This window comes from Mchenga conophoros, linkage group LG11 (genome assembly GCF_057382185.1).
Source record: "Mchenga conophoros isolate Kocher_MC1m ecotype Shallow Benthic linkage group LG11, M_conophoros_male_GT1.1, whole genome shotgun sequence".
Taxonomy (NCBI): Eukaryota; Metazoa; Chordata; class Actinopteri; order Cichliformes; family Cichlidae; genus Mchenga; species Mchenga conophoros.
In genome coordinates, this window is record NC_140536.1 from 26,496,922 (window position 1) to 26,520,393 (window position 23,472).

At 41.9% G+C, this 23,472-nt stretch overlaps 2 protein-coding genes across 3 annotated transcripts in view; both read right to left on the reverse strand.

Annotated features, from left to right (window-relative positions):
- Nucleotides 1-14,625, reverse strand: tars2 (threonyl-tRNA synthetase 2, mitochondrial). Of its 2 annotated transcripts, none has more exons than XM_085292001.1 (18): nt 14,488-14,625; nt 8,253-8,434; nt 8,058-8,172; nt 7,602-7,723; nt 7,132-7,240; nt 6,651-6,715; nt 6,488-6,566; nt 5,786-5,932; nt 5,605-5,703; nt 4,738-4,907; nt 4,503-4,665; nt 3,898-4,035; nt 3,348-3,425; nt 1,406-1,506; nt 803-904; nt 628-700; nt 368-482; nt 1-264 (listed from the first exon to the last, which is right to left on the reverse strand). In XM_085292001.1, exons 1-18 carry the CDS (start codon nt 14,539-14,541, stop codon nt 122-124), a joined length of 2,055 nt encoding a protein of 684 aa, XP_085148127.1. In that variant the 5' UTR covers nt 14,542-14,625; the 3' UTR covers nt 1-121. The 2 variants fall into 2 exon arrangements, with proteins under 2 accessions (XP_085148127.1, XP_085148126.1); XM_085292000.1 differs by lacking the exon at nt 14,488-14,625 and adding an exon at nt 9,756-10,456.
- Nucleotides 10,594-23,472, reverse strand: part of rprd2b (regulation of nuclear pre-mRNA domain containing 2b) — a 20,077-nt gene continuing 7,198 nt past the window's right edge. The window contains exons 2-10 of the mRNA XM_085291999.1: nt 21,982-22,111; nt 21,665-21,852; nt 20,995-21,047; nt 20,705-20,831; nt 19,240-19,415; nt 18,773-19,058; nt 18,373-18,630; nt 16,696-16,860; nt 10,594-16,603 (exon numbers count right to left, since the gene is read on the reverse strand). Coding sequence (XP_085148125.1) covers nt 14,565-16,603; nt 16,696-16,860; nt 18,373-18,630; nt 18,773-19,058; nt 19,240-19,415; nt 20,705-20,831; nt 20,995-21,047; nt 21,665-21,852; nt 21,982-22,111 — 3,422 coding nt within the window. The 3' untranslated portion in view covers nt 10,594-14,564. The remainder of the gene's footprint in view (nt 16,604-16,695; nt 16,861-18,372; nt 18,631-18,772; nt 19,059-19,239; nt 19,416-20,704; nt 20,832-20,994; nt 21,048-21,664; nt 21,853-21,981; nt 22,112-23,472) is intronic.

Sequence of the window (23,472 nt, forward strand, 5' to 3'; positions counted from 1 at the left end):
TCAGTGTTTTATACTTTTATTCCAACTTTAACCAGCCGCTTCTTCAGACAAAGCCAAAGTGCAACAGACTGAACATGTAAAACAAACATTTCATCAGTGAGTCATTATTTCCAGGACATCATCAAAACTCATCGAGGTTGCTTCTGGTGTCCCGTAGCTTTGTGAGGGACATCAGCACCTCCTCTGTCGGCCTCCTGCCCAGCTGTTTACCCCCTCTGCTCCTCACGTTCACTGTTCCACTCTCACGCTCCTTATCACCCACCACTGCACAGAAACACACACAAAAGACTGTCAAATATGTCAACAGTACTGAAAAACAGTCGCAGTCTTTAGTATTTTAAGTAGCCTCTTAGTTATTCATCTTTACCAAATATGTAGTTATACTGGGCGAGCTGAGCAGAGCGGATCTTCTTATTTAAGGTGGCTCCCTCATCGTCATTCAGATCTGCCATAAAGCCAGCTTCATGGAACTGCTGGACCACCTTAACAGGAGAGAGAGAGGGATTCATTCTTTTAAGACTGTATCTGTAATCTACCTCTTATATTAAAGAACAAATTAATCATGGCAGGATGAAAGTTCACTTTGTCTGCTTATGCACCCGAAGCAAATTTCCATCAGACACTGACCTGCCTGCCGTACGACTCATTGTTGCCCCCCACAGGAATAACTGCGACCTGAGCCGGAGACAGCCACAGAGGCCTGGGTGAGGCACAGAGGGGGGTGACAGGTTAGCGTACAGCTACAGGACAATAATCCCACTAACGGGGTACATTCAGATTTTGTGCATTATCATCTTCTCACCATTTCCCTCCAAAGTTTTCAGCCAGTATGGCCATCATCCTCTCCAGCGATCCCAGCACTGCTCTGTGGATCATTACTGGTCTGTGCAACTGTCCGTCTCGTCTGAGAGAAAGGTTACAAAAAAAGAGATCAGGAGGTGGTGCAGCGTGGCCAAGCTACAGACACAAATACTCTTCTTGACAGTATTGTGAACTTTACATTATACTGAAGTGAAGTAGCTGAGTGGAAGTAAATATGCAGATCTCTGTTGCTTATTTCTAACCTACTTTTCCTATAAACTGTTCTACAATGGGACACTAATCTATTGTTGAACATATAATCTAATCAGATTATAATCAAAAACACTTCAGTAGATGTGGACCAAATTCGACACACTTGAGCTGATAAATCCAATAAAGTGCTAATGTTTCATCATCAAATTAGCTCCCAAAGTTAGACTTGTGCCATCTTATCCCGAGTGATTACTGGAGATAGATATATATATACACAAGGATGCATTCTCAACAAAAAGAAGTGGCCAACTGTAAAGGAGTAGTGGTTTAAATCAGTGCAGGAATGTTAAAGAGATTGAATGCCAACTACTGAAATTTATGAGTGACTCACCCGACGTACTGAAGGTCAAATCTGATTGGCAGCTGGAAGTCCAGCTGGATCGTGGCACACTGGTGCTGTCTGCCAATAGCATCTTTGATCAGGATGTCAATCTGATGAAACATGAAGGCGTGCGTTATTACCGGGCTTCACTTTTCCCTTCCAGTTTAGCGCTCTGAGACAAAGTACCTTTTTGTGCACTGAATCATTAGAAATGGGTTTCTGAGAGAAGCTGATTAGCTGCTTAGATTGTGGTTTAAAAATCCTGGATACACGTTTCTCTGTTTCAACGAGCGGTTAAGCTCAACCTGACTTCACCCATCGCCTCCTCTCAGTGCTTCCACATGAGCACGCTGACGTTTATCTGAGGCCGACTTCTTCTTGGAAAGATAAATTAAGTCTCAACCCCCCCCCCCCAAAAAAAGCAAAGGTCATTGCCGCACTGTCGTTTCAATTTTATTTAAAAATAAACAAAAACAAACAAACAAAAGCAAACGCACACAAAACCTCTAAATATTCTGTGAACTACAATAATTCGTGTCTGTAGTTTCTCTGTGCAGAGCCGAAGCAGAACAAAGATGTCTTAATCTGCGTTGCAACATAAATAAATCCCCTTTAGAGGACTTAAAATCATTAAATCTAATTTTATTATTGTCAAAACTTGAGAAATGCTCTTGTTTGTTGTTCTCCCAAGATTTCAGAGATAATGAAGAGAAAATGTAAGCTTGGCTCTGTATCAAATGGAAAAATGATCTACCTGCCAGCACCTCTAAGCTGATGAACACATTGTTACAGGCTTGTGAGAAACAAAGGTTTCACTGGACTACTGTGGAAAAAACTGAGTGCAGCCCAGTATTCAGTAGCTGGTAGAGCAACAACTGTAGAGTCCTAGCCCACTCTCCTTTACACAGAGTTTCAATCAGGTTGAGGTCTGGACTTTAACTGGGGTATTGTAGATTTGCTGCAGTGCATTAAGTTGTTGTCCTGTTGCATCTGGTCATCTCAACAAGGGGCCCAGGCCCTGGGGCCCCAGAACAAGCCCAAATCATCACCCCTCCACCACCGAGCTTGACAGCTGCTATGAGGTGTTTGTGCCGATATGCTGCGTTCGGTATTTTGCAAATGTGCAGCATTATGACCAAACATCTCCACTTTGGATTCTTCTGTCTAAAGGACATTGTTACAGAGGTCTCTGGTTTATTCAGAACTTTGCAAATCTAAGCATTGTTTTTTGTTCTTTTTAGATAGAAGAGGCTTTCTAAACAAGTCATACTTGTTCAGTCTTTTTATAACTGTACTGTCACAACTTTTAACATGCTAACTGAGGACCGTAGAGTCTGAGATGTAGACCTTGGGTTTTTCTGAACATTGCATGGACTGACCCTGGGGTGAATTTCCTGGGACGTTCACTCCTATTGTGGCCAGACCAGCCAACTGTCAGAACTTCTGCTTTAAAAGAAGTGGCAACACTTTCTGATGATCAGTCAGTCAAGTGCATTTGATTAGCAACAACCCAGCTGTTAGACTTAGTTTTTAGTTGGACTGAATTAGAGTCATGTTTTTTTCCAGTTTGAGGATACAAGTCAGGCAGTTAAGACTCGGAAGTTGCTATACCTGATAAAGAATTTTCCCACATGGAGACCACCCTAAAACCATTTCTTGGCTTGCTTTTGAGGTGCTGGTAGCTGTCCCAAAAGTAGCTGCTTCCACCATTTCTGAGTCAATATGCTAAGCTAATCAGCTCTCCTGGTAAATCTTTAATAGTGCTTCAACATAAAAAAAACCCCAAACAAACAAAAAGAACCAAAACAAAACAAAACACACATTCCCTTAAAGTTTTTTACATTAAGGAGGAAGTGACTAAACTGATGTCACGATGCTTTGGTGTAAACAAACAGTGATAAACAACATTTACTCCTGAGTCCATTAAGTGCACGTCTTCCTTCTCACTGACCTTTGGTCCGTAGAACGCTCCGTCTCCTGGGTTTAATTCCCAGCGTTCACCAAACTGCTGCAGACTCCTCTCTAACTGCTTCTCACACACACACACACACACACACACACACACACACACACACACACACACACACACACACACACACACACACACACACACCAAAGTCCACAATAAGCAAGTAGTTGCATGACAGAATATAAGTACATTAAAGCACATTATGATCGCCATGTCTGTGTTTGAACTGTGCAGGCTCAGAACTGTTATGTTAAATTACACTCAATTGAATCAGCTTAGATTGCTGCTGTGCCCATTTAAAAAGTGCTCGGGGGATTTGGAGATATACATCTACCCAACAGCCTGACGCAAAGCAGCTCTCGACTGGAAAGTACCACTTACATAACTGATAGGTTAAGTGGAAATGCCTCCCCCCTGGCTGCCACTCAAGAGTACACATATATACACACACACACACGTTGAACAGCTGTGTCTGTGTAGGACTGCTTTTAGCACACAATATGATGGAGAGTGTGTCAACGTGTCTGTTTACCTGCTCAGCAGTGTCCCACTGATCAGGCTCCCCCAGGCACGGCGTGGGTCGCGTAGACAGCAGGCAGTGAAAGGAAAACCCAAACACTTGATAGACGCTCCTCACAAAGTCCAAACAAGTCACAATCTCTTCTTCCAGCTGGGAAAAAAGAAAGAAAAGTCAGGAAGAGGTCAACATGAGGACATAATAATAACAGAAAAGTGTACACAGCTGAGAGACCAACAACAACTGAGAGTGTAAAAATTAAACCAAGATCGAATTTCTCAGGCTGACATAGTGGTGATCATCATGTGACCACCGTCTCTGAATTAACAAGGTGCAAACAGAAAGGCTGAAGGAACAGTATCATGGGAAGGCTGCAGGACTCCATGTAGGGGATCAGATTTACTGCAGAGCCACAAAGGCTTACATACGGAGGTGCAAAGTCTGAAAAGGACAAAGACCTTCATTCATCCAGGCTAAAGCTTCCTGGAATGTCTCAGGAGTCATTTACACAGCCCATCTAATCACTGAAATGCGGTTCCACGTGGGTCTCGTTTACAGCGTCTGTCCCACTTAAACATGCCTTGGTTTAGAAACGAGAGATCATCTGCCTGTTTGCGTACCTGTTCAGGTGTGCAAAATATGTGCGCGTCATCCTGGCAGAACCTGCGAACGCGAGTGAGACCTCCCAGAGCGCCGGAGAGCTCATTACGATGCAGCGCCCCGAAGTCGGCCCATCGCAGAGGGAGCTCTCTCCACGAGCGAACGCGCTGCTCAAACATCAGGCTGAACACAACAAAGGAGAGTCAGTCCCTGCAAAGGCACCCGAGCACAGGTAGGTAAGGTGTGTGTGTTCACCAGTGTGCAGGACAGTTCATGGGTTTGAGAGCGTAGGTCTGAGAGTCCTCTGATTTCACAGTGAACATGTTCTTGCTGTAGTGCTCCCAGTGGCCAGAGCGCTCCCATAACGCAGTGCTGTATAGCGTTGGGGTCACGACCTCAGTGAAGCCTCGCCTTCGGTATTCACACTATGAGAGGTCAGGAAGGAAGGACTTGTGTGACAATGAGTGGAGGACAGGGTCAAATGGTCACAGGGTCAAACAGCATAGAGACTTTAGGCTAAAAAGGCTGACATCCTGACCGCTGACATGAACACGTATGACCTCAGCATTACAATCAGCAGAGCACGTGTTGATGCGTGTTATTACGTTTAAATGGACAACATTCAATAAATACACACACTCAATGAACAACTTCCTGCATAAGCGGCATTTTATCATTATATAAAACCAACTAAGGTCACAGTTGGATTTTGAATAATCAAATTAAAGCTTGTGGGGCATTTTTTGGTTTTAGTTGCATAAGCGGTGTTGAAAAGGGCCGGAGCTCACTTAACAGGTTTTTTCTGCAAGCAGATAGTTCATTTGAACCATTATACAGTTATTTCTTGATTTTTGATTAAACAACTTTTGATGTACCACAAACAGGCAAACTAACTAGAGAAAAAATGTTTCCTGTGTAATGCTGTGTTCATTCTTTAAAGCCACAACTAAGCAGTGAGAGGCCCAGGCCAAATATGAGGTTTGATGACATGTTTATCCACGACCCTTTGTCCCTGCGCTATATTCATACAGTTTCTTATCTGTAATGCTTTCTACAGGTGTAACAAGGCTGTGATGGTGCAGTTCTAGGGGATTCAAATATAAGCTCAAACAAATAATTCACCTTAATGAAGTCTGTGAGTGTGCTGTAGATGTGGGCTCCTTTAGGCAGAAAGAAACAACTTCCTGGACTGACTTCATTGAAGAAGAACAGCTCCTGGTCCTGTGGAAGAACATGAAAAGGTTCTTATTTCACTTTTTAAGATGGCATCATCTTCTGTACCCATGTACGGTTTCCGTCTTACCGTCCCGATGCGTCTGTGGTCCCGCCTCCTCGCTTCCTCCTGCTCCCTCTCCCACTCCTCCTTCTCTTTCTCACCTGGAAAGGCCACACCTAACAGTCGTGTCAAACCGGAGGACTCTGTCTGGTTGGCCAGGGTCACAGAGGACAGCTGGAATGGTACAGAGATGAAAAGTGGGGAGAAAATAATAGGTGAACATGGACGTGGCAAAAGAGAAAGTTATGAGAGGGACGGATGGCCGTGTGTTTCTAAGAGCCCAGAACAGAAATCTGGCCTCTGACAAACACAACATCCTGCTGCTGATATTTCCAGGCCCTTTCTGTTGTGGAATCCCAGTCTGCCCAGTGACAGCTTGGTATGGAAACTTTCCTCTCTCCCTGGATCAATATGGATGAGGAAAATTCCACTCACACAGCATGTGTCCCATCTGAGAGAGAGCCACGAAGGTCCAAATAAAACAGATTTTAACTGATGAGATGGCACTGCCTCTTTCATTGCAGTCATATAGTGTTTGAGTGTGAAAAATCGTGATAGCACTGCCATATGAAATACAGTTTTCATAGGAATAGAACAAATTCTTGATTTGCTTAAGAAAAGCAAAACAATAAAATAGATAAACTGGCAGTGAAACACAAAAACACAAAAAGAGAAAACAGAAAGACGAGCAAAGGACTGAATACACTGACTGGATACACAAACACATACCTGCAGCATCTTGAAGACTGTGAGGAGGCCTGTGTGTGGGAGGAGGGGGCCGTTGCAGACCGCTATAGTGTCTCCACACCTGAGCCACACAGAATGGTTGAAACCAGTTAATTTACTGGTGAGTGTTTTAAATCACTGGCAGGTAAGAAGTTTTCCTACGTGCCTGTATACTGTGACAGTGGCGCCATTCATCTGCTCTTCAGCAAACTGCAGCCTCAGCTTACTGCTCTGTAAGAAGAAAACACAGAAAACCGATTTTAAGTTCAACATGGACACGAGGACAGACAAATATCACAGCTGGACTAAAAACAGGAGTCACACTTAAAAAGCGAGTAACATAACTGCTATTCACATCCTATCAAAGGTTACTCAGATATGCTTCAAGCCAGCATGGCACAATGCTGCTACACCACCAGTGTTTTTTTAAAAGTGGAAATAAATATAAAATAACAAAACTTTCCTGCTTCCTGGCGTAATATAAGCTGGTGCATTAAAAGTGTGAGGAAGGAGCTTGAACAGCTATGCCACAGTGATTTGATAATTAAGACTTACCTCCTCTACATAAAGAATTAAAGAAAGATGTGTCAGCACTGAAAATGTCTGTCATCAATATTATATTATAACAAACAGAGCATGTTGCAGACCTGGAATAGCTCTTGGACCTCTTCTATACTCAGCTCCAGTCTAGAGAGAGGACGTTTGAGTGCTGCCGCCTCCTTACACCTCGCCTCCACATCACTCAGAGACAAAAAACTGTAGATGAAGTCACATTCAGGCAAAACTTCAGCTGCAGTTTAGTCAGAATCAGGAGCATGCCATACAGGTCAAACAACCGGCACGAGTTACATAAGGTGGAAACAGTGTCATTAAAGCAGCACATAATAATGAACAGCTATACACAGCATGCATATAAATACAATTTAGTAACTAATTAAACTCATGAATAAAAAATATACACTTTATTTGAAAGGTCAGGATTTTTTTCCCTTTAAAACAAAAAGAAGCTGAAAAACTGAAATAACAACCATCATGTAACTACCACCACCTCTTTTGCGTTTGTGAGCACACAAAGATGAAGTTTTGACAGAGCTCATATCTGATAGATAGTAATCACCTGTTGTCCAACAGGTAATCACAGAAAAGCCCGAACTCTGATGTTCCTTCTCTGCACACCTCAGCACCAAACATGCCCTCCAAGACTCCACCGAGGACGCACGCCCCTGTTCTCCAGGCTGCCTGTGAAATCAAGGGTCGTAATGAGTGAGCGCCAAAGACATCTACACTGTACTTTTGGGATGGTAGATTAAAACAGCAAGGAAACACAAAGATGCTCTCATCCCACTACTGCTGGTCCCAGTTAAAGTGTCGTTTCAATTTTTGTTTGCCATGTTACATGGCATGTTAACATCTTTATTTATTTTCTAACTTATGATGATGCTGAATGAGGTGAGAAAATGTTTTTAAAAAAAAACCTTCAAAACAAATTTTTCATCAACATCACACTTACAGGTCAAATAGGGGAAACTGCACATACTTAAAGGAAGTTAACAGCGGGGAACTGTGTAATTACCTGCTTTCCCTCAGTTGTATCAAACCCCAGAAGTTGTAGTTCACAGTCTGCCTCTAGGGGTCGTCCAAGCTCCCAGAGTTCCCCATTCACCTTACTCACCAGGGCTCCTTTCAATCTGAAACAACACGTGCAAAAGCACAGTTATATCACGACAGTTAAACATATTAAACCAAACAGTATAAACTGGGTACTTACCTCACACTCCGAGCAACATAGAGCGGTGTGGTGACACCAGCTGTTCCCTTAACTATCCGGCCGTCAACCAGCCGGATACGGAGGGGCATTTCTGTCGATTCAAAACGCTTCCCATTTCCACGTTTTTCCCTGAGAGCCTCAAAGATCTGCAGTCGTTCAGATAAGGCAGGAGATGCATTCACCTGTAAAGCAAAAAATAAAGATTTGGTTTGAAATTATTTACAAGAAGCAAAAGGACAAAAGAACTAAAATCTGAAGATGACAGAAAACCCGTCAAATAAGACCTCCAGAAATTAAGTGCATATGCAGTAAAGCTAAGAGAGACAGACAAGCATTTAGGATTTTAGCAACACAATAATATATTCTGAACTTATCTTACTGCCCCAACAGAATGAGTAACATAATGCAAAGACATACACAAGCATAGCCCCTCAATATGTTTACCTTACTATTTAGCTTACACTGCACAGACTCATCACTAATATGCATGGGATGGACTAAATATTTGAAACACCTGTCAGTTTAACGCAGTGAAGGCTTTTCCAAACCAGCTGTAATAACACCTTAAGACAATTCTTCATCTATGAAGGGTATAAAGGACTACTTTATAAGACTATGGAGGTGTTGGCATGACATAATTAATGAACTGGAATGGATTTTAAACTTGTTCAATTAATTAATTAATAAGCCATAATACCTTTAATCACCATGGCCCCAAGGTAAAATTAAACAGAATGAACATTTTAGGAATAGCCTTAAAGAAAATCCAAAAGTTTTTACCCATGTATTATTATATCAGTACTTGTTTTAGTTGGTTATAACAAAAAAACAAAACAAAAAAAAACAAAAACGTAGTTAACTGACCGTAAACAAAAAAAACTCTATAGACTTTTAGAAAAAACAAAAACTAACTTTTCTTACAAAATTTCCATAAAGTCCTCAGGAAGTCCACAAAGTTCTTTGTTTTAGTACTGAGCTGATTTGTCAACACAAAAAGCATCAGGACCCTTTTTTTTTAAGTTTATTGTAAATGAGTCTTGTTCGTATTGTAATACTGGTTGTCAAAATCTTGTGTCAGAAAAACATGATTATTAATAATAATAATAATAATAATAATAATAATAACAATAACAACAACAATAATGTTAACATATTTATATCAGCGAAAACTAAAGAGAAAAATCCAATCTCGACAATAGCTGATAATTCAATATGAAATAAATATTTAAGTTGAATTAAAAACAAAGTTATAACTTTGCATTCATCACCATTTCCCATACATTAACAAACCGGGTATGGCTATCAAAAAAAAAAAAGAAGCCAAAACATGAAACAAAATTACGATAAAACCGAATTAAAAGCACATTAATCTTAGCTACCACACGACAAATGTGCCCATTAGCACATTTAACAGACAGGAGCATCAACAGCAGCTCACAACACTCACTGAAAACACTGCTGCTTGCTAACGTTAGCCTCACTCAGTGCACTGCTTTACCGCACCTTGCTGTACTTCCTCTGCGCGCAAAGGGTCGCACGAGCTGTCGAACGACAGGTAACAAGCCGAAGCAGCTGCGTCACCGCCATACCAAACACCCCTGCCTAAAACAACCGCTTCATTCACCATTACCACATATAACTGTCCCCTTCACTGCAAGCGGCCATAACACCGGAAAGCACGGGTTACTGGCAGCAGCGTTGACGTAAAGACTGAAGTTATGACGGAGCTCCGTCTCAGCGTGCGCGCTCCTGACATCTACGCCAGGGCGCGCAATTAAACGCAGGGGAAATAGAAAGAGCGCGATGGGGGAAAACATCTCTAGCCTTCAAAAATAAAATTACGCACTGTCCGGTCAGGCGCTTCAGACTGGAGTCACATATGCTGAAATTTACACGAAACAGCGCATGCGTCGACAGTTCTCGTTTGTGGAGAACACTGCAAAACGGTGTTTGAGAGCTTGCGTGCAAAACAAAGTAATTTCAGAGAAGCACCGACCTGCTGCATCACGACGGGCCCACAAGCTGAGCAGCAGAATCGGTGCTCTTAGCTTCCCGAGCCTGCTGCAAGTGTGCATCAGTTTAGTGCCCAAAGTACAAGTTTATTTTAAAACACGGAGGGAGGAAAGATGAATACAGTTTGACTTTCACCGAAAACCACATTCACTGCAGCTCTTATTAAAATAAGGGACATATTTTAAACCCTGCCCTCTACAGACTCGCTGTCAAAAGCTCTAAATAATTTTAATTATAAAACTATTCACTGGCCGTTTAATTTTGTGAACAGACTTAAAAAGCTGAGAATATTAATAAACAAACCAGCTGATTCTGAAAAGGAGCGTCATTATATTTTGGATTTAGAAATTGTGGGTAAAACAACCCAACGGAGAGATGAAGCGGCTTCATCAAGGACGACTTAAAGACTACAGCAGCCGAAGTACTTCTGCTCTGCCGCTTGGGGGAGCTACAGCTCTATGAGAGAAATCTACTGGACTTTACAGTGTAAATACAGTCCATTCAGCTTTAAATTACCCCAGCAATTACTTGGTGACATCACCTTAATTAGCAGATTAAACCATATTATAGGTAAGGTTTTAAAACTGTGTTTGGTTTAACATCATGTCCATGTTAAAATTAGGTAAAAGCCTTTTGCAATTAAAATGCTTCACACGCCACATGTCTGTTGGCCTCTATAAGGGCAAAAAGTCGATCTAGTATTTTCCCTAAAGGTTCAGATGTCTTAATAAGCACTGAAGACCTTACATTTCAGCTGTATGACATTTTAAAAGTTTTAGCAGCAGATTAACAGGAACAGGGGCCCTAATGTGTAGCAGAAAATATCCACAACAAGAATAAATTATCCTGCATCATGTTAAATTAAATGAATGTAAAAAATAATTATTTGCTGAACACTGTGCAGCCACTGTTTGGTCTTACTGTGGGCATATTAATTACACACTAGAGGTGAGTCATCACTCAGTCACAATGTCTCAAGTGAGCTCTGCAAATATGGTCCAGAAATAGGTACAGGGTTTTTAAATGAACTTGATTGTAAAGTGTGGCTTTCCAGCAACAGTGTGTGGTGTAGTGTGCAAGCTTTTTTTTTTTTTTTTAAACAGAATGAACCAAAACAACAACAAATACAGAAAATGGCAAATGGAGCAGACTGATTACAGTCTGTAAAGCAAAAGAAAAAGAAAAAAAAAAAGATTTGCCAATATGTGAAGGCTGGTTTAAGTCAATTCATTAATGCACTGAAAATGTTACCCCTCTAATAGTTTTGATCCTTAAAAATAATATCATAAGATATAGTTCCCCCCTTAAGTATGCATATATTCACTGTGACAAAAATAAAAGCTGCAGAATGTGTGCATGTTCATCACACCAGAAAAGATTGGACACTCAAAGGGCGGTGATATAGCATCATTGATGAGAACAGCAGTGAAAGCAGTTCAACTTATATATATATACACACACACACACAAACAGGCTGGTAGTTTTGTCAGTCATTTTCAATTGGTCAAACCAAGTTATCTTAAGGTCACGAGGAAGGGACGAGAAGGTGAACTTGAAGATGTTTTACAATTATTCTGTGTGCAATGTGAACACTGCAAACTGATTATTAGCTGCTCCTACATGTGACTGTGAAGATAACAATTTACAGAGGGTGGTAACAGACGTATAAACATTCAGGAAAACACCAGTGTGCCAACGCTGTAGTGACAAATATGCTTTGTGGTTACATTTGGGTATATTTTTTAAACAATGTATTCAGAGACTTTATGCAGGAAGGTTTTCAGCATATTGATAAAACTGTAATTTCACCACAGCTTCAACACACACTTGAATCAAACACTAGAGATGTGAGACCACTGCACCTCTGACTTGTAGAGGTAAACTACTACCAATGTATGAGAGAGGTCAGTATTATGGAAACAATTTCTGGACAAGAGGGAGCATTAAGGCCATCGTGCTAATCTTTTTCTTCGTTGTTATTTTACCTCTTAAAAGTGGTGAGAGGTGCACAAGTGTTTTAGGGTGAAGCCCATGTGAGCACAAGGTAAGCACAGACGCTTGAAAGCAAAAGCATGAAATTAGCAATATAGAGAAAAGGGCCAAAACAATTGGAAGTATTCAAATGAACCATTTTACATGCAATCCTAATTAGCTTAAACACCATCTGTGGGTTCCTACAAATGGAAAAGCATCAAGTCTACCTAGCAAGAAAGCACAGCTGAAAAACAAAGGCTTTAAATGTTAATGTAATGGTAGCTGTGCAAATGCATGAGAACAATCTGAAAGGTAAAGTCAAACAGCGCAATTCAAGTGATGGATAGTGACCAAATAAAAATACCTCCCCCTCCCAGTTGAATTGAAACTCTGGATTTTATTCAAGAGTACATATTGAAGCCTAGCAAGGGTGTGGTTCAAAGTCTAATACTCCCTCCCATCCCATCATCCACTACCGAGTATCTTCATGACTCAGTCTAATGTGAAGCGCGCACAGGTAGACATTTATATATAGGAAATAAAAATGCATAATTATCTTCAGCCTCCTCTTCTGTGCGGTGGTTTCGCAAAAGGAGGACATAAACACATGATAGGTACTGGAGAGAAAATCTTCTGGGCTAAAGCTTATCCAAGGCCTCGATCACAGTAAAGACGGGGTGCGTGAACAACGATCACTGTCCTCATGTACAGAGATAATAGCTTTAAAAAAAAATTTAAAAAAAAAAAAGAGGGGGGGGGCTATGTCAACTCAGTCTTTATATTTACAAGCTTAGAAATATACAGTGAGAGTGACAGAAGGGTGGAAAAAGGTTGAGCAGAAGAATATTATTTACAGCGGGTAGTTTGGAAATAAGTCTTAATCTCACCTGAAAAACAAATCACTTCAAATCTCTCTCTCTCTCTCTCATGGAAGAAGAGATTACTGTCATGAATTCAATCCGACATTTTTGTTTTACTTTGACATTTTTGGGAAATGCAGTAATTCTTATTCATCTGTTAAATATGATGCAGACACAGATGAGCTTAGCAGAGTACAAAGACTGGAAGTACGGGCAAAACAGCTTGGACTTCTTGAAAAAAAATTGTGACTTCTTAGAGTTGTGCTGTTGCTGTGAAATTTATCTCAGAAGTCACTGCATGCTCATTATCCCCTGTAAAAGGTCCGTTTTGTATGGGTGAAAGAAATTAGATGTTTTTTTTCCTGATCTAGCTTTCCAACTGTTTACAGTTTTTATGTTAAGCGTCATCTACAGCATGCTGGAGATGAGTGATATTGAGCTTCATTACAAAACAAAAAAGCCAACAAACGCATTTCCCAAAAAGCCAAACTACAGCCCTGTTTTTCCTCAATATCATGAGACCCATCTTTCTTTTATCCAGCATCTCTCTTCTCAGATTAAAATAATAATAATAATAATTAAAAAAAAATATCACACAGGAAAACTCTGAAGCCCCTTTCAGACACGCTCTCATTTTCAATTATCTCTTGTAACTTGTTCGCTTCATGTCTGAATAAGCATTCTAGTCACTTTTCTATAATTTTACTAAGTGGGATCCAGTACAGTGGTAATATTCACAATTGCGCTATATAACATAGACATCGTATTTTAACTGGATTAACTTACGTTTCCAGCCTATGAGGGAGGGGCAGGAATAGCCATCACTTGCTACAGCACAGACATGGACATAAATATAAAGACCTCTATTTTAGGGAACAATGGCTAAGATAAGTAATCTTCACAAGTCTGTGGATAAGACTTCAATGGATGCACATAATAATCCAGTATGGCAATTCCCATGTAGCTCGTGGTTATGTCCCTAAGCCATGAGGAACATTAACATTAAAAACAAAGCGACCCATGTCTGAATGACAGAATGCCGTCACTGTAACAGACGAACGAAGCCACCAGCATGTCTGAAAGGGCTGAAATGTAGTTTCATTTTTCTTGAACTATTTTGCTTTTTTCTTCTTACAGGTATGCAATTCCTGCAACAGAACGAATGAAACTTGTGCACGGAAAATTGTTGTGGGGGAAAAAGAAAAAAGATTATTGGTTGTTACATAACAATCTGCACTATGAAACTGATAACCTCTTAGCTTTACTGTGCAGTGTTAGATGACTGGCTACCTGGCTGAAGCAAGACAATTTAAATCAGCTATTTACACACAACCTAAGGTAGTTTTAATTCAAGCTAATTAACAGAGTAAAGATATCTGGGCTCATACCAGCAGGGCTAACACACACACTGCACTGCTAGATGTGTGGCTTGCACTTCTCATTCAGCTTGTCGCAGATGACCACTTCAGTAGCGTGGGGGTAGGAAAGGCCTCTTCTGTGCATGCAAGGGACCACCTGTGAATGGAGGCCCGGGGCGCTTTCCCCCACGAAACCCCCCTATGGGTAGATCTTGATTATGCTGCTGAGGGTTTCGGCCTCGCAGCAGGGATCTCTGTGAGATGGGAACGGAGAGGATTGGAGGCCGAGGAGTAGGCAAGGTGAGGAGGGGAACAGGGTTAGGGTTTTGGTTGCGGGGCTGCCCTGGAGGACTAGCAGAAGGTTTCTGGAGAGGAAGGGCAGCGGACTGGGTAAGTGAGCGCGAAGGAGCAGTGTCAACTGCAGGGGAATTAGGTGTGGAGGGTGAGGTTGCAGATGATGTGGGAGAGGGAGACGGGGATGGAAGAGGTAGATTCAGAGGCTCCTTCACTCTACCCAATAAAGGTGGAGGAACACCAGGGGTACCTGGACGGTGGAGGGGGGGTGCATGGCAGAGAACAAAGGGCTCTTTTACTGTGCCGGGGCGGGGAAGCTTAGGGGGCTCGCCTAGCAACGATGACATGAGGGGTGGGGGGGCCACTTTGCCTCCTCTTGGCCCTACTCCACCTCTCTCTGCAGCTTCAGGTCTGACTGAGTGAGGAAGTGGCAGAGGCCGGTCAGCAGGGACCATCACCCCTCCTACCATGACTGCAGTGGGTACAGCAGGGTGAGTAGGTGGAGGGGAATGGCGCTGTGGTATTGGGGGTGGAGGGGGTCTAGGGATTGCTGGAGGTGTGCTGAAGAAGGGAGATGTAGGAGGAGGAACTTGGTGGAGGTGTGATGGAGGAGGAGTCTGGATGTTCTCTGTGTGGTAAGGCAACTGATACTGAGTTTGAGGAAGATGAGGAAGGGGCGGAGGGGGGTGAAGATGTGGGGGGAGTAGGAGATGTGGGGGAGGAGGAGGCATAGAGGGGGTCATGTCCTCTGTGCCCCCTGGGCCAATGTTAAGAGGAGGGGGGACAAGTTGTGGTGAGGGAGGCTGAGCTTCCAGGTATCCTTCCTCTTCATACCACATGGCTCCTCCTGGTCGACTTCCAGGTCCTCCTCCCCGTCGAGAGCCTCGACCAATCACGCGTATGCTCTCTACTGTCTTTATGCGCTCTCCAGTGAGCGGTCTATTAGAGTAGCCTAGAGTTTGAATGGGTGCCCCTTCGGTGCAGGGTGACACGAGTGTCTCAATACGATGGTATTGCCCCTCCTTCCCATCTCCACTTGGAGACATTTGACCTTTTAACTTGTCTTCTTTTTTTCCACACTGACCTCCTTCATCTGAACCAATGCTTGCCTTACGAGAGCCGGCACAGGGCCTCCTCTCTCCCATTGCTCTGTTGTTTCCCATCATCCTTAGCTGACTTTGCTGATCATCCTTCTTACCCTTCATGTCATTACTAGGAGAAGAGGAGACCAGCTTCCTCACATGCATCACTTCATTGTCTTTTAATTTTGTGCCGCTCTTTCTTCCAGCGCCATATCGGGAGGTGGGCAGGAAGTCTCCATCATTGCCGCTTCCCGACGGGGTGATAGCTGCATCCCAGGGTTCATTGCGGTAGGCTGTGGGTGAGAGGTTATGACCTCCAGATGAGCCCACAGATTCTGGCACACTTGCAGGTGTGTCCATAATCTCATCCTGGGTTGGGGTGCCGGCTGCCTCGTCTCTCACTGGGGTCCCATCCACCCCATCAGGACTAACATCACCAAGAGCGAGACTAAAACCTGGATTACCCTGCAGGAAACTGTTGATTTTGGATTCTAAGCTGGGGGGAGAGACAGAAGGAGCTGAGGGGCGAGGGGGGGGAGGTGGTGGAGGAGGAGGAGGGGACAGTTGTCTCTCTCTCCCCCAGTCTCTGATTCTTCCAGGTGTTTCTCGCTTGTGGCTGTTCCCCAGACCAGCTTTCGTTTTTGGGGTAGTTGGGGTGGTCGGGGTGCTGGTGTGCAGAGCTTTAGAAGGTGCTGATTCTGGGGAGGTTCGTGTACCAGCAGCAGCACCAGAGGTGGTGTTAGTCACACTATGCAGGAAAGAGGACAAACCTGACAAAAACAAAGTGTGACAAATATTGAAACAAGGTCACTTCGTTAGTTATTCTTAAAGAAATTCAATAAGCCAAATATATGGATCTTACCTGTTGTGTTGGTTTTAGACAGAGCATTAAGTATCCCTTCAGGTGTGATATCAACACGTGACAGGATACTGGCCAAGGCAGGGCTTGGAGGGGTTCCTTTGGAGGCTGCTGATTGGCCAGATGGGGTTGTGGGTGTCCCAGGAGATGGACGAGGTGATGGGCTTGCTGCAGAGAGAAAGATCAAAGCAGCCCCAGAAATTTAACAAAATTATTTTAAATGTACTGAATCAAACAAAACGTCTTAAACTGGAAAAAATGTTCTGTGTTCCAACAATAAATTGAAAACAACATTAAAGTTAACCAGCAAGTATGAGCTGCATGGTCAACAACTGACTTTGCTCATTAGTCTGTTCCACAGAGATCCCCTGTTGTCCAGACATAATTTAAAAAAACAAATCATTGAGCTACGCTGGGTGATGTGCGTCTTCTTTACACAGAAAAATGTAATGGCGGCTTATTTGGAAATGGCTCCACAGATAATTAACCACAACCACTTTTACAGTTTCCAAGAGAGTTGTTCATGTAATGCAGAGGTCATTACATATTCCTGGAAATACTGTTAACATTGCTTCACTAACCCATTGCAGGCTCTTGAGGGAGGGCTAAAATGAGTGAGAAACATAAGCACATTTGTTGATAATTTCAATTAGCATTTCATATTTTGTGAGCACAGTCAGGGTTGAATAACATCTAGATTCAAGTCTGAAAAGATAAGTGATCAATGTAGTTAATTCTAGGACATTCAATTGAAAATGTTGTAATGAATACAGATTATTATAAAACAAAAAGTACAATCAGAAAGTTCTAGAATTAAGCACATGGGGAAAAAAATAACAAAAATATATAGTGGCAGCTGCCAGTTCTACCCTTCAGCTTCCTAGTAAATGCACCTATGCTATGAACTGGAAAATTAGGTGATTTTCAGATAACCTGACCACTGACCCTTAACCTTGATGTCAAGGTCACTGACATTAAAACTCATCTGAGCTTTTCAGTAGATGCACCTACAGTATGAACTCATTCTCGCGTTATTGTATTCACAAACTTGGGTTTCTAAACCACCTGCCCACTCAGCGGAGTGAGAATGAAGCTTTTATAGCAGAGAGGCTTTAAAAAACAAACAAACAAACAAACAAAAAAAGAACCTAAAAATATTCCTGGATTTAAAATCTCCCTTTCAAAAATCATATTCTCATCCATAGCTGATCATCTTTTAGGTCAGAACTTGAAGTCCAGGTCTGTCCCCTTAAACGGCTCCTTCTGGTATGTATGGCCGACGGTGAACACACCACAGTTCAGTTCACGGCGCTTGCGCTAATGTTTTCCTTGACATGCCCTAAAATGTTAGAGCAGAACTTCACATTGACTCTCTGAAGTTCACAGTGCACAAACCTGTAACTTTCCTGATCTTACAAGTTTCAATATCATAGTCTCATCACCACAGATGATGGCCCACAAATGATGTTTGCTGTTGATGTGGAAAGTAGTCTGGAGGAACATAAGAAGCTGATCTTAGAAGGAAGATGGCCTAAATTAATATCAAGTAACACTTTTAAAGCCCGTCTAGTCCTGGATTTTTTTTTCACAAAACAGAACAGTTTGTCTTGTTTTTTTAAATTTTGTCTAATAACCACCAAGCATAACACAGAAAGTCTTGTCCCTCTTCCACAAACATACCTGTATTCTTCATGGCGGAGGTTAGCGAGCTGAGAATGGAGGTAATCTTTCCCAGGTCCACCTTGGCCAGATTGACACCCAGAGGGGTGGCTGGGGTACTTGTAGGAGTAGCAGATGTGGGAGTCACTGGGGTGGTTGTGGTGGTAGTAGCAGAAGCATTGTTCTTAGAGGCCTTCGCAGGCGGATTTGGAAGCTTTGAAGGCGCATCTGACTTTGCAGCCTTAGACATGGCAGCGGCTGGCTTTTCCTTCTTATCATCTGAGAATGAAGGAAATTCAAAGAGCTCATAGATTCTCAAAATTGAATCACAAGTTTGCAGCTTTGCAACTTAACTTTCTAATGAATTAATTTGGAGACAAAAAATTATATCATAGCACAACCACAGATCTAGGACACTCACCCCCTGCAGTTGCAGCATCAGTCTCTTCGTCAGACATATCCATGTCCTCCATGTCTCTGTTGTCACTCTGCATTTCTCCTTCATCCATGGCCTTTCCATCCAGATCTGGATCGAGCTGGGCTCTGCTAGCCACCATTGCCATAAAGGGTGAGTCAGAGCCAGTGGGGGAGGGGGCATCTTCAGATGGTGAGGGGATGGGAGAGTCCTCAGGTCCAGGTAGAGTGGACTTGAGGGAATCCAATTTCCTTTTAAGACTGGCCACACGATTGGCAAATGCGTTGTAAGCCTGAGGAGAACGTCGAAGAGAGAAACAAAATTAAGCTCAAACAGTGGAATAGCTGGATCACCAATCAATGAAATAAATTAGTTTTAATGTTTTAAATACAAATGCTTGAATATTTCCACTTTAAGACCAACTAACTCTAATTGTTTTGATATCTTTACATCTTACAAAAGACAACACCTACATTGGCCACAATCTTAACTTCCTTGTACTGCATCTCGTAGAAAATATCTGCGTTTCCCAGAGCCTCCAGCAGAGGAGGTCCTGCTTTCAACTCTTTCTCCAGGAAGCTGACAAACTCCTGCAGCTTCAGGCTGCCATCCTCAAAGTCCTTGGCAAATTTGTTCCCCCCTGCCTTATCTAACACAAGAGACAGTTGACAAGCAAGCCATTAAACACAAGGTTTACTCAATTTTTAACAAGTTAAATCAGAAAAAAAGCTAACAGAACAGTCAGAAGGTCAGTGCTGATGCCGAATGCATCAGGGGAAAAATAAATAAATAACACACTTTTTTTTCCAGAGAACTGCATCCCGCTTAACAAGAATAATCCATTGACCTATCCATGAACCCTTTTCACCGATGCCATTCTCAGAAATGGTACATGGGCCTTTTCAGAAATAAGATGCAAAGACTTAACAGCCATTGTTTACGGTGTGTGTTTAATGTGTGTACTGGCTGTACAAGAGCTTTCAGCTGAGGCTAGAGAAAAACTTACCAGTACTAAAAAACATTTCAAATACATGTGGAGAATTCAAATCTCCTCCACATGTAATTTGTTTAAATTATTTCATTTATAAGCTCAGATATCAGGGAACTAAGCACAGTTCATTAGTGAGTTTTGCACTGAGATGTTTAAAACAAACAAACAAAAAAAACTCCCTGGTGATAAAGCTGAGCTGATGCATTTCAGAATGTGAGAACACAAATGTCTGTCCCAGTCAGACTGGTCATTACTTGGGTTTTTAACCTGCACTGTGGTTTCAGATTGTGTCAATATGCAAGCAGCACAACTAATAGTCCCGTACGTCCACCACAAGCTAGTGCTAATCACGTGTTCTGCTGCCCGCACACTACATCAGGGAGCACCCTCGCTTAAGAGAAGATAGATTTCTCTTATTATGAGCATGTCTTAAGCAAACAGTTTCCTTCAGTGTGCTGCATGTCATAAAGGACAAATGTTGAAAGATGAGACTAAATTTTTAGATTCTGTAACATAGCTGAAGCAGACTAATTTACAATAAAATACAAAAGTAAAAGCAACACAGCAAATATCAGATGAAAATGAATTGGCTCACTTTAACAAGTGCGACAATTTGAGTTGTTGATATGAGTATAAAGTGTTGTGACAGTGAGGGATGTGTTGCCTTGTAGAGAACTATTTTAAAAGGACTTTAGGTACAATTAAAGTACAGGTGTGTTGTCTAAAACCATCACAAGTCCATGTTTTTATTGTTTGTTTTTAACTTTACCCTCCATGCCCACACCAAAGGCCTGTAAGAAGCCAGGAAGACCCCTGCTAGTGATATGTATACTTGTTTTGACAGGCTATGCCAAGGACATAAAAATCCAGTATATTTGAGACTTAAGAGAAAGTACAGAAGACAACAGGTGTGCACTGATGTACAAATAAGCCCAGTGACATCTGACCTTTAAGTCTCTTGAGGGCCTCCGTGCTGCAGACATCCACCCGGAGAGCTGACAGCTGCTTTTCTTGAAACTCTTCTTCGGCAACAGCTTGCCTATATTTTAACAATTGTTCAATGAGGGAGTGGGGCTAGAAGAGAGAGAGTGCAGATGATTTAACATCACAAGATGTTGTTATATCGTGGTTGATTTTCAGGCTTTTTAGAAAAGAAAAGAAAAGAAAAGAAAAGAAAAGAAAAGAAAAGAAAAGAAAAGAAAAAAGAAAAATCCAGGAAAACACAAAGAAGGCCTACCGTGAACTCCGCCACAATCTTGGACTTCAGGGCAGCTTTGGAATTAGCAGGAGCTAGAGAGTAAAAATAAATTACTTTAAAAACACTGTAAGGTATCTGGAAATATTCCAAACAGACAGCGTTAACTTAAGGATGATTTAGTAACCTATGCCCACACTAATACGTTTTCAGCAGTGCCCACACTACCTCAGTATTTTAGCACCTCAAACGGACTTTTCGTTAAACTGCTGACTTTCAGTTTTCTTTGAACAGCGTTTTCCCACACACATACTTTATTCAGCAGCGCCACCAAGTTATATTTTAAAATTTATTGAAGCATTTTTAAAATTTATATTGCTCATCAATGTACAAATTTAATAACTAGCAACCTACAATACTCCCAATTACCAGCAGGTTGACCAGAGGAGTGTACTACCAAACAGGAATTGAATTTATTGAGGTAGGTCAAGGTCACTGAGACTTTAGTTTTTAGTTTGAAAAAGTTTCGGAAATCCTAGGTGACTATTTCTCAAGTTATCGCATTCACAAACTTGGGAGTTCATGTTGCCTGCCCACCTGCCCAGTAGGGTGCCGACAATATCCTATCAGCTTCTTATGGATGAGGGGTAAAAAACAAAAACAAAAACAAAAAAAAAAACACACTGACAAAACTCTGAAGTGACAAACTGACCATTTGCAGGTGTAGCCTCTTTTTCCTTTTCCTTTTCTTTTTCCTTTTCTTTTTCCTTCTGCTTCTCTCGCTCCTTTTCCTTTTTATTCAAGTTGGCTTTGAACTGGGCAATGACCTCCTCGGGATACACACTTCTTTCTTCCCAAATGGAAAAGATCCTTTCCACTGACCTGCGAACCTTCCCATCTCTAACAGAGTAAAATGATAAACAACACACAGACCTTAATACCTTTTCAGTGATAGGCATGACGGGTTAGAAGAGAAACAAAATGCAGTGATGGCTGGACAGTACCGTAGAACAAACACTATGTACTTACTTGATGAGCTGAGCAGCATTAGGAAGGACCTCTGAGAAGGCTGAACGAAAAACGATGGCATTCTTTCTTTTGCAGTTTTGTATCACATCGTTGGCAAGGTAGAAAAGATTCAAGCGGTGATTGTTATCAGCTGAAAAAAAGAAAAGCAGAGAAATAAAGGACTCAATCTGGAGTTTAGATCACTATTAGCCTATTTACACTAGTTTCTACTTGGTTTGACCCGATTCAATTTTGGTTGTTTTCCCATTGCAATTGAGTACAACCTGAGGTGCGTGGGGTTGTGATGTCATTTGTATGCAACACAAACGGCATAACAAAGGAGGACATTGAGGTGATGTACGAGTTTCCTCGTTGCAGGGTTTCAAAAATGGTGTTTTTGATTTTTGTCAAGGACATGCTGTCACGATTCATCAAGTTACACCACTGACTAGCCAGAGTTCAACCACTCTGGTGACTCAGTTACTGCAACTTTGCAACTGTTACCTTAACACAAAATTTCTGCTTTTGTGGAAACATGCACATCCAGTGAAAGCTGCTGCTGGATGTGAATGCAAGCCAACATTAGATACTGTGCTTACAGATGAAAGCAGTATACTTGAACGCCAACAAGGGAAAAACAAGGGGGCAGGGATAGCTCAGTAGGTAGAGTGGTGGCCCTATGATTGGAAGGTTGGGGGTTCAACTCCACTGAACGGCTACCCTGAGGTACCGTCCCTACACACTGCTCCCCGGGCGCTGCATTGGTGGCTGCCCACTGCTTCACTGGGTGAATGGGTTAAATGCAGAGGAACTATTTCCCTATGGGGACTAACACATACACATTCAGTAATTTATTCAATAAACAACAAGGTATAGTCTTAGCCTCAGGAGCTAGCATTGCCCTCTTTTGCCGAAATGACTTCTGTACGTGTTTATTCACCAGTCTTTGAAAATTTTAACAAGCTTAAGTCAAAGTCTTCCAGAAAAAAATTCTTGCATGTATATCCAATTTCAAATCTCAATAAAACATTTAAAAAGAAATCAAATATGATTCAATTATTTTTCAAGTCACTTTTTAAATCGCTCCTTGGTGAATTTTCTGACTCTGCTAACTATCATCCTCCTGCTGAAAGGCTCACCAATTTAGTCAACTTGAACTTTTGGATAGATGACCCGTGAAAGCCATCTGCAGTCTACACCAAACATCTCTACTGTTTCTCTGGCTAAACCACAACATCTTTGACTTATTTTACCGCATTACTGTAAGAGGCCTGGAAAACTGGAAAACTTTCAGTTACCATCACTGTAGAGATACTATAGCTACAGCAAAAAGCTGAAGATCGTTTCTTCTTGTGATGGTCTGGATTAGTCAACTTATGCATACGTTTCCATTTCAAGAAGGAATACAATAGTGGCAGGACACAATGAGTTTTGCTGCTTTAGGGAGTAAACAATACTACTGGTTAAATTCTGGATTTTGGGAAATAAATGTCGTATCTAAAAATATCTAAA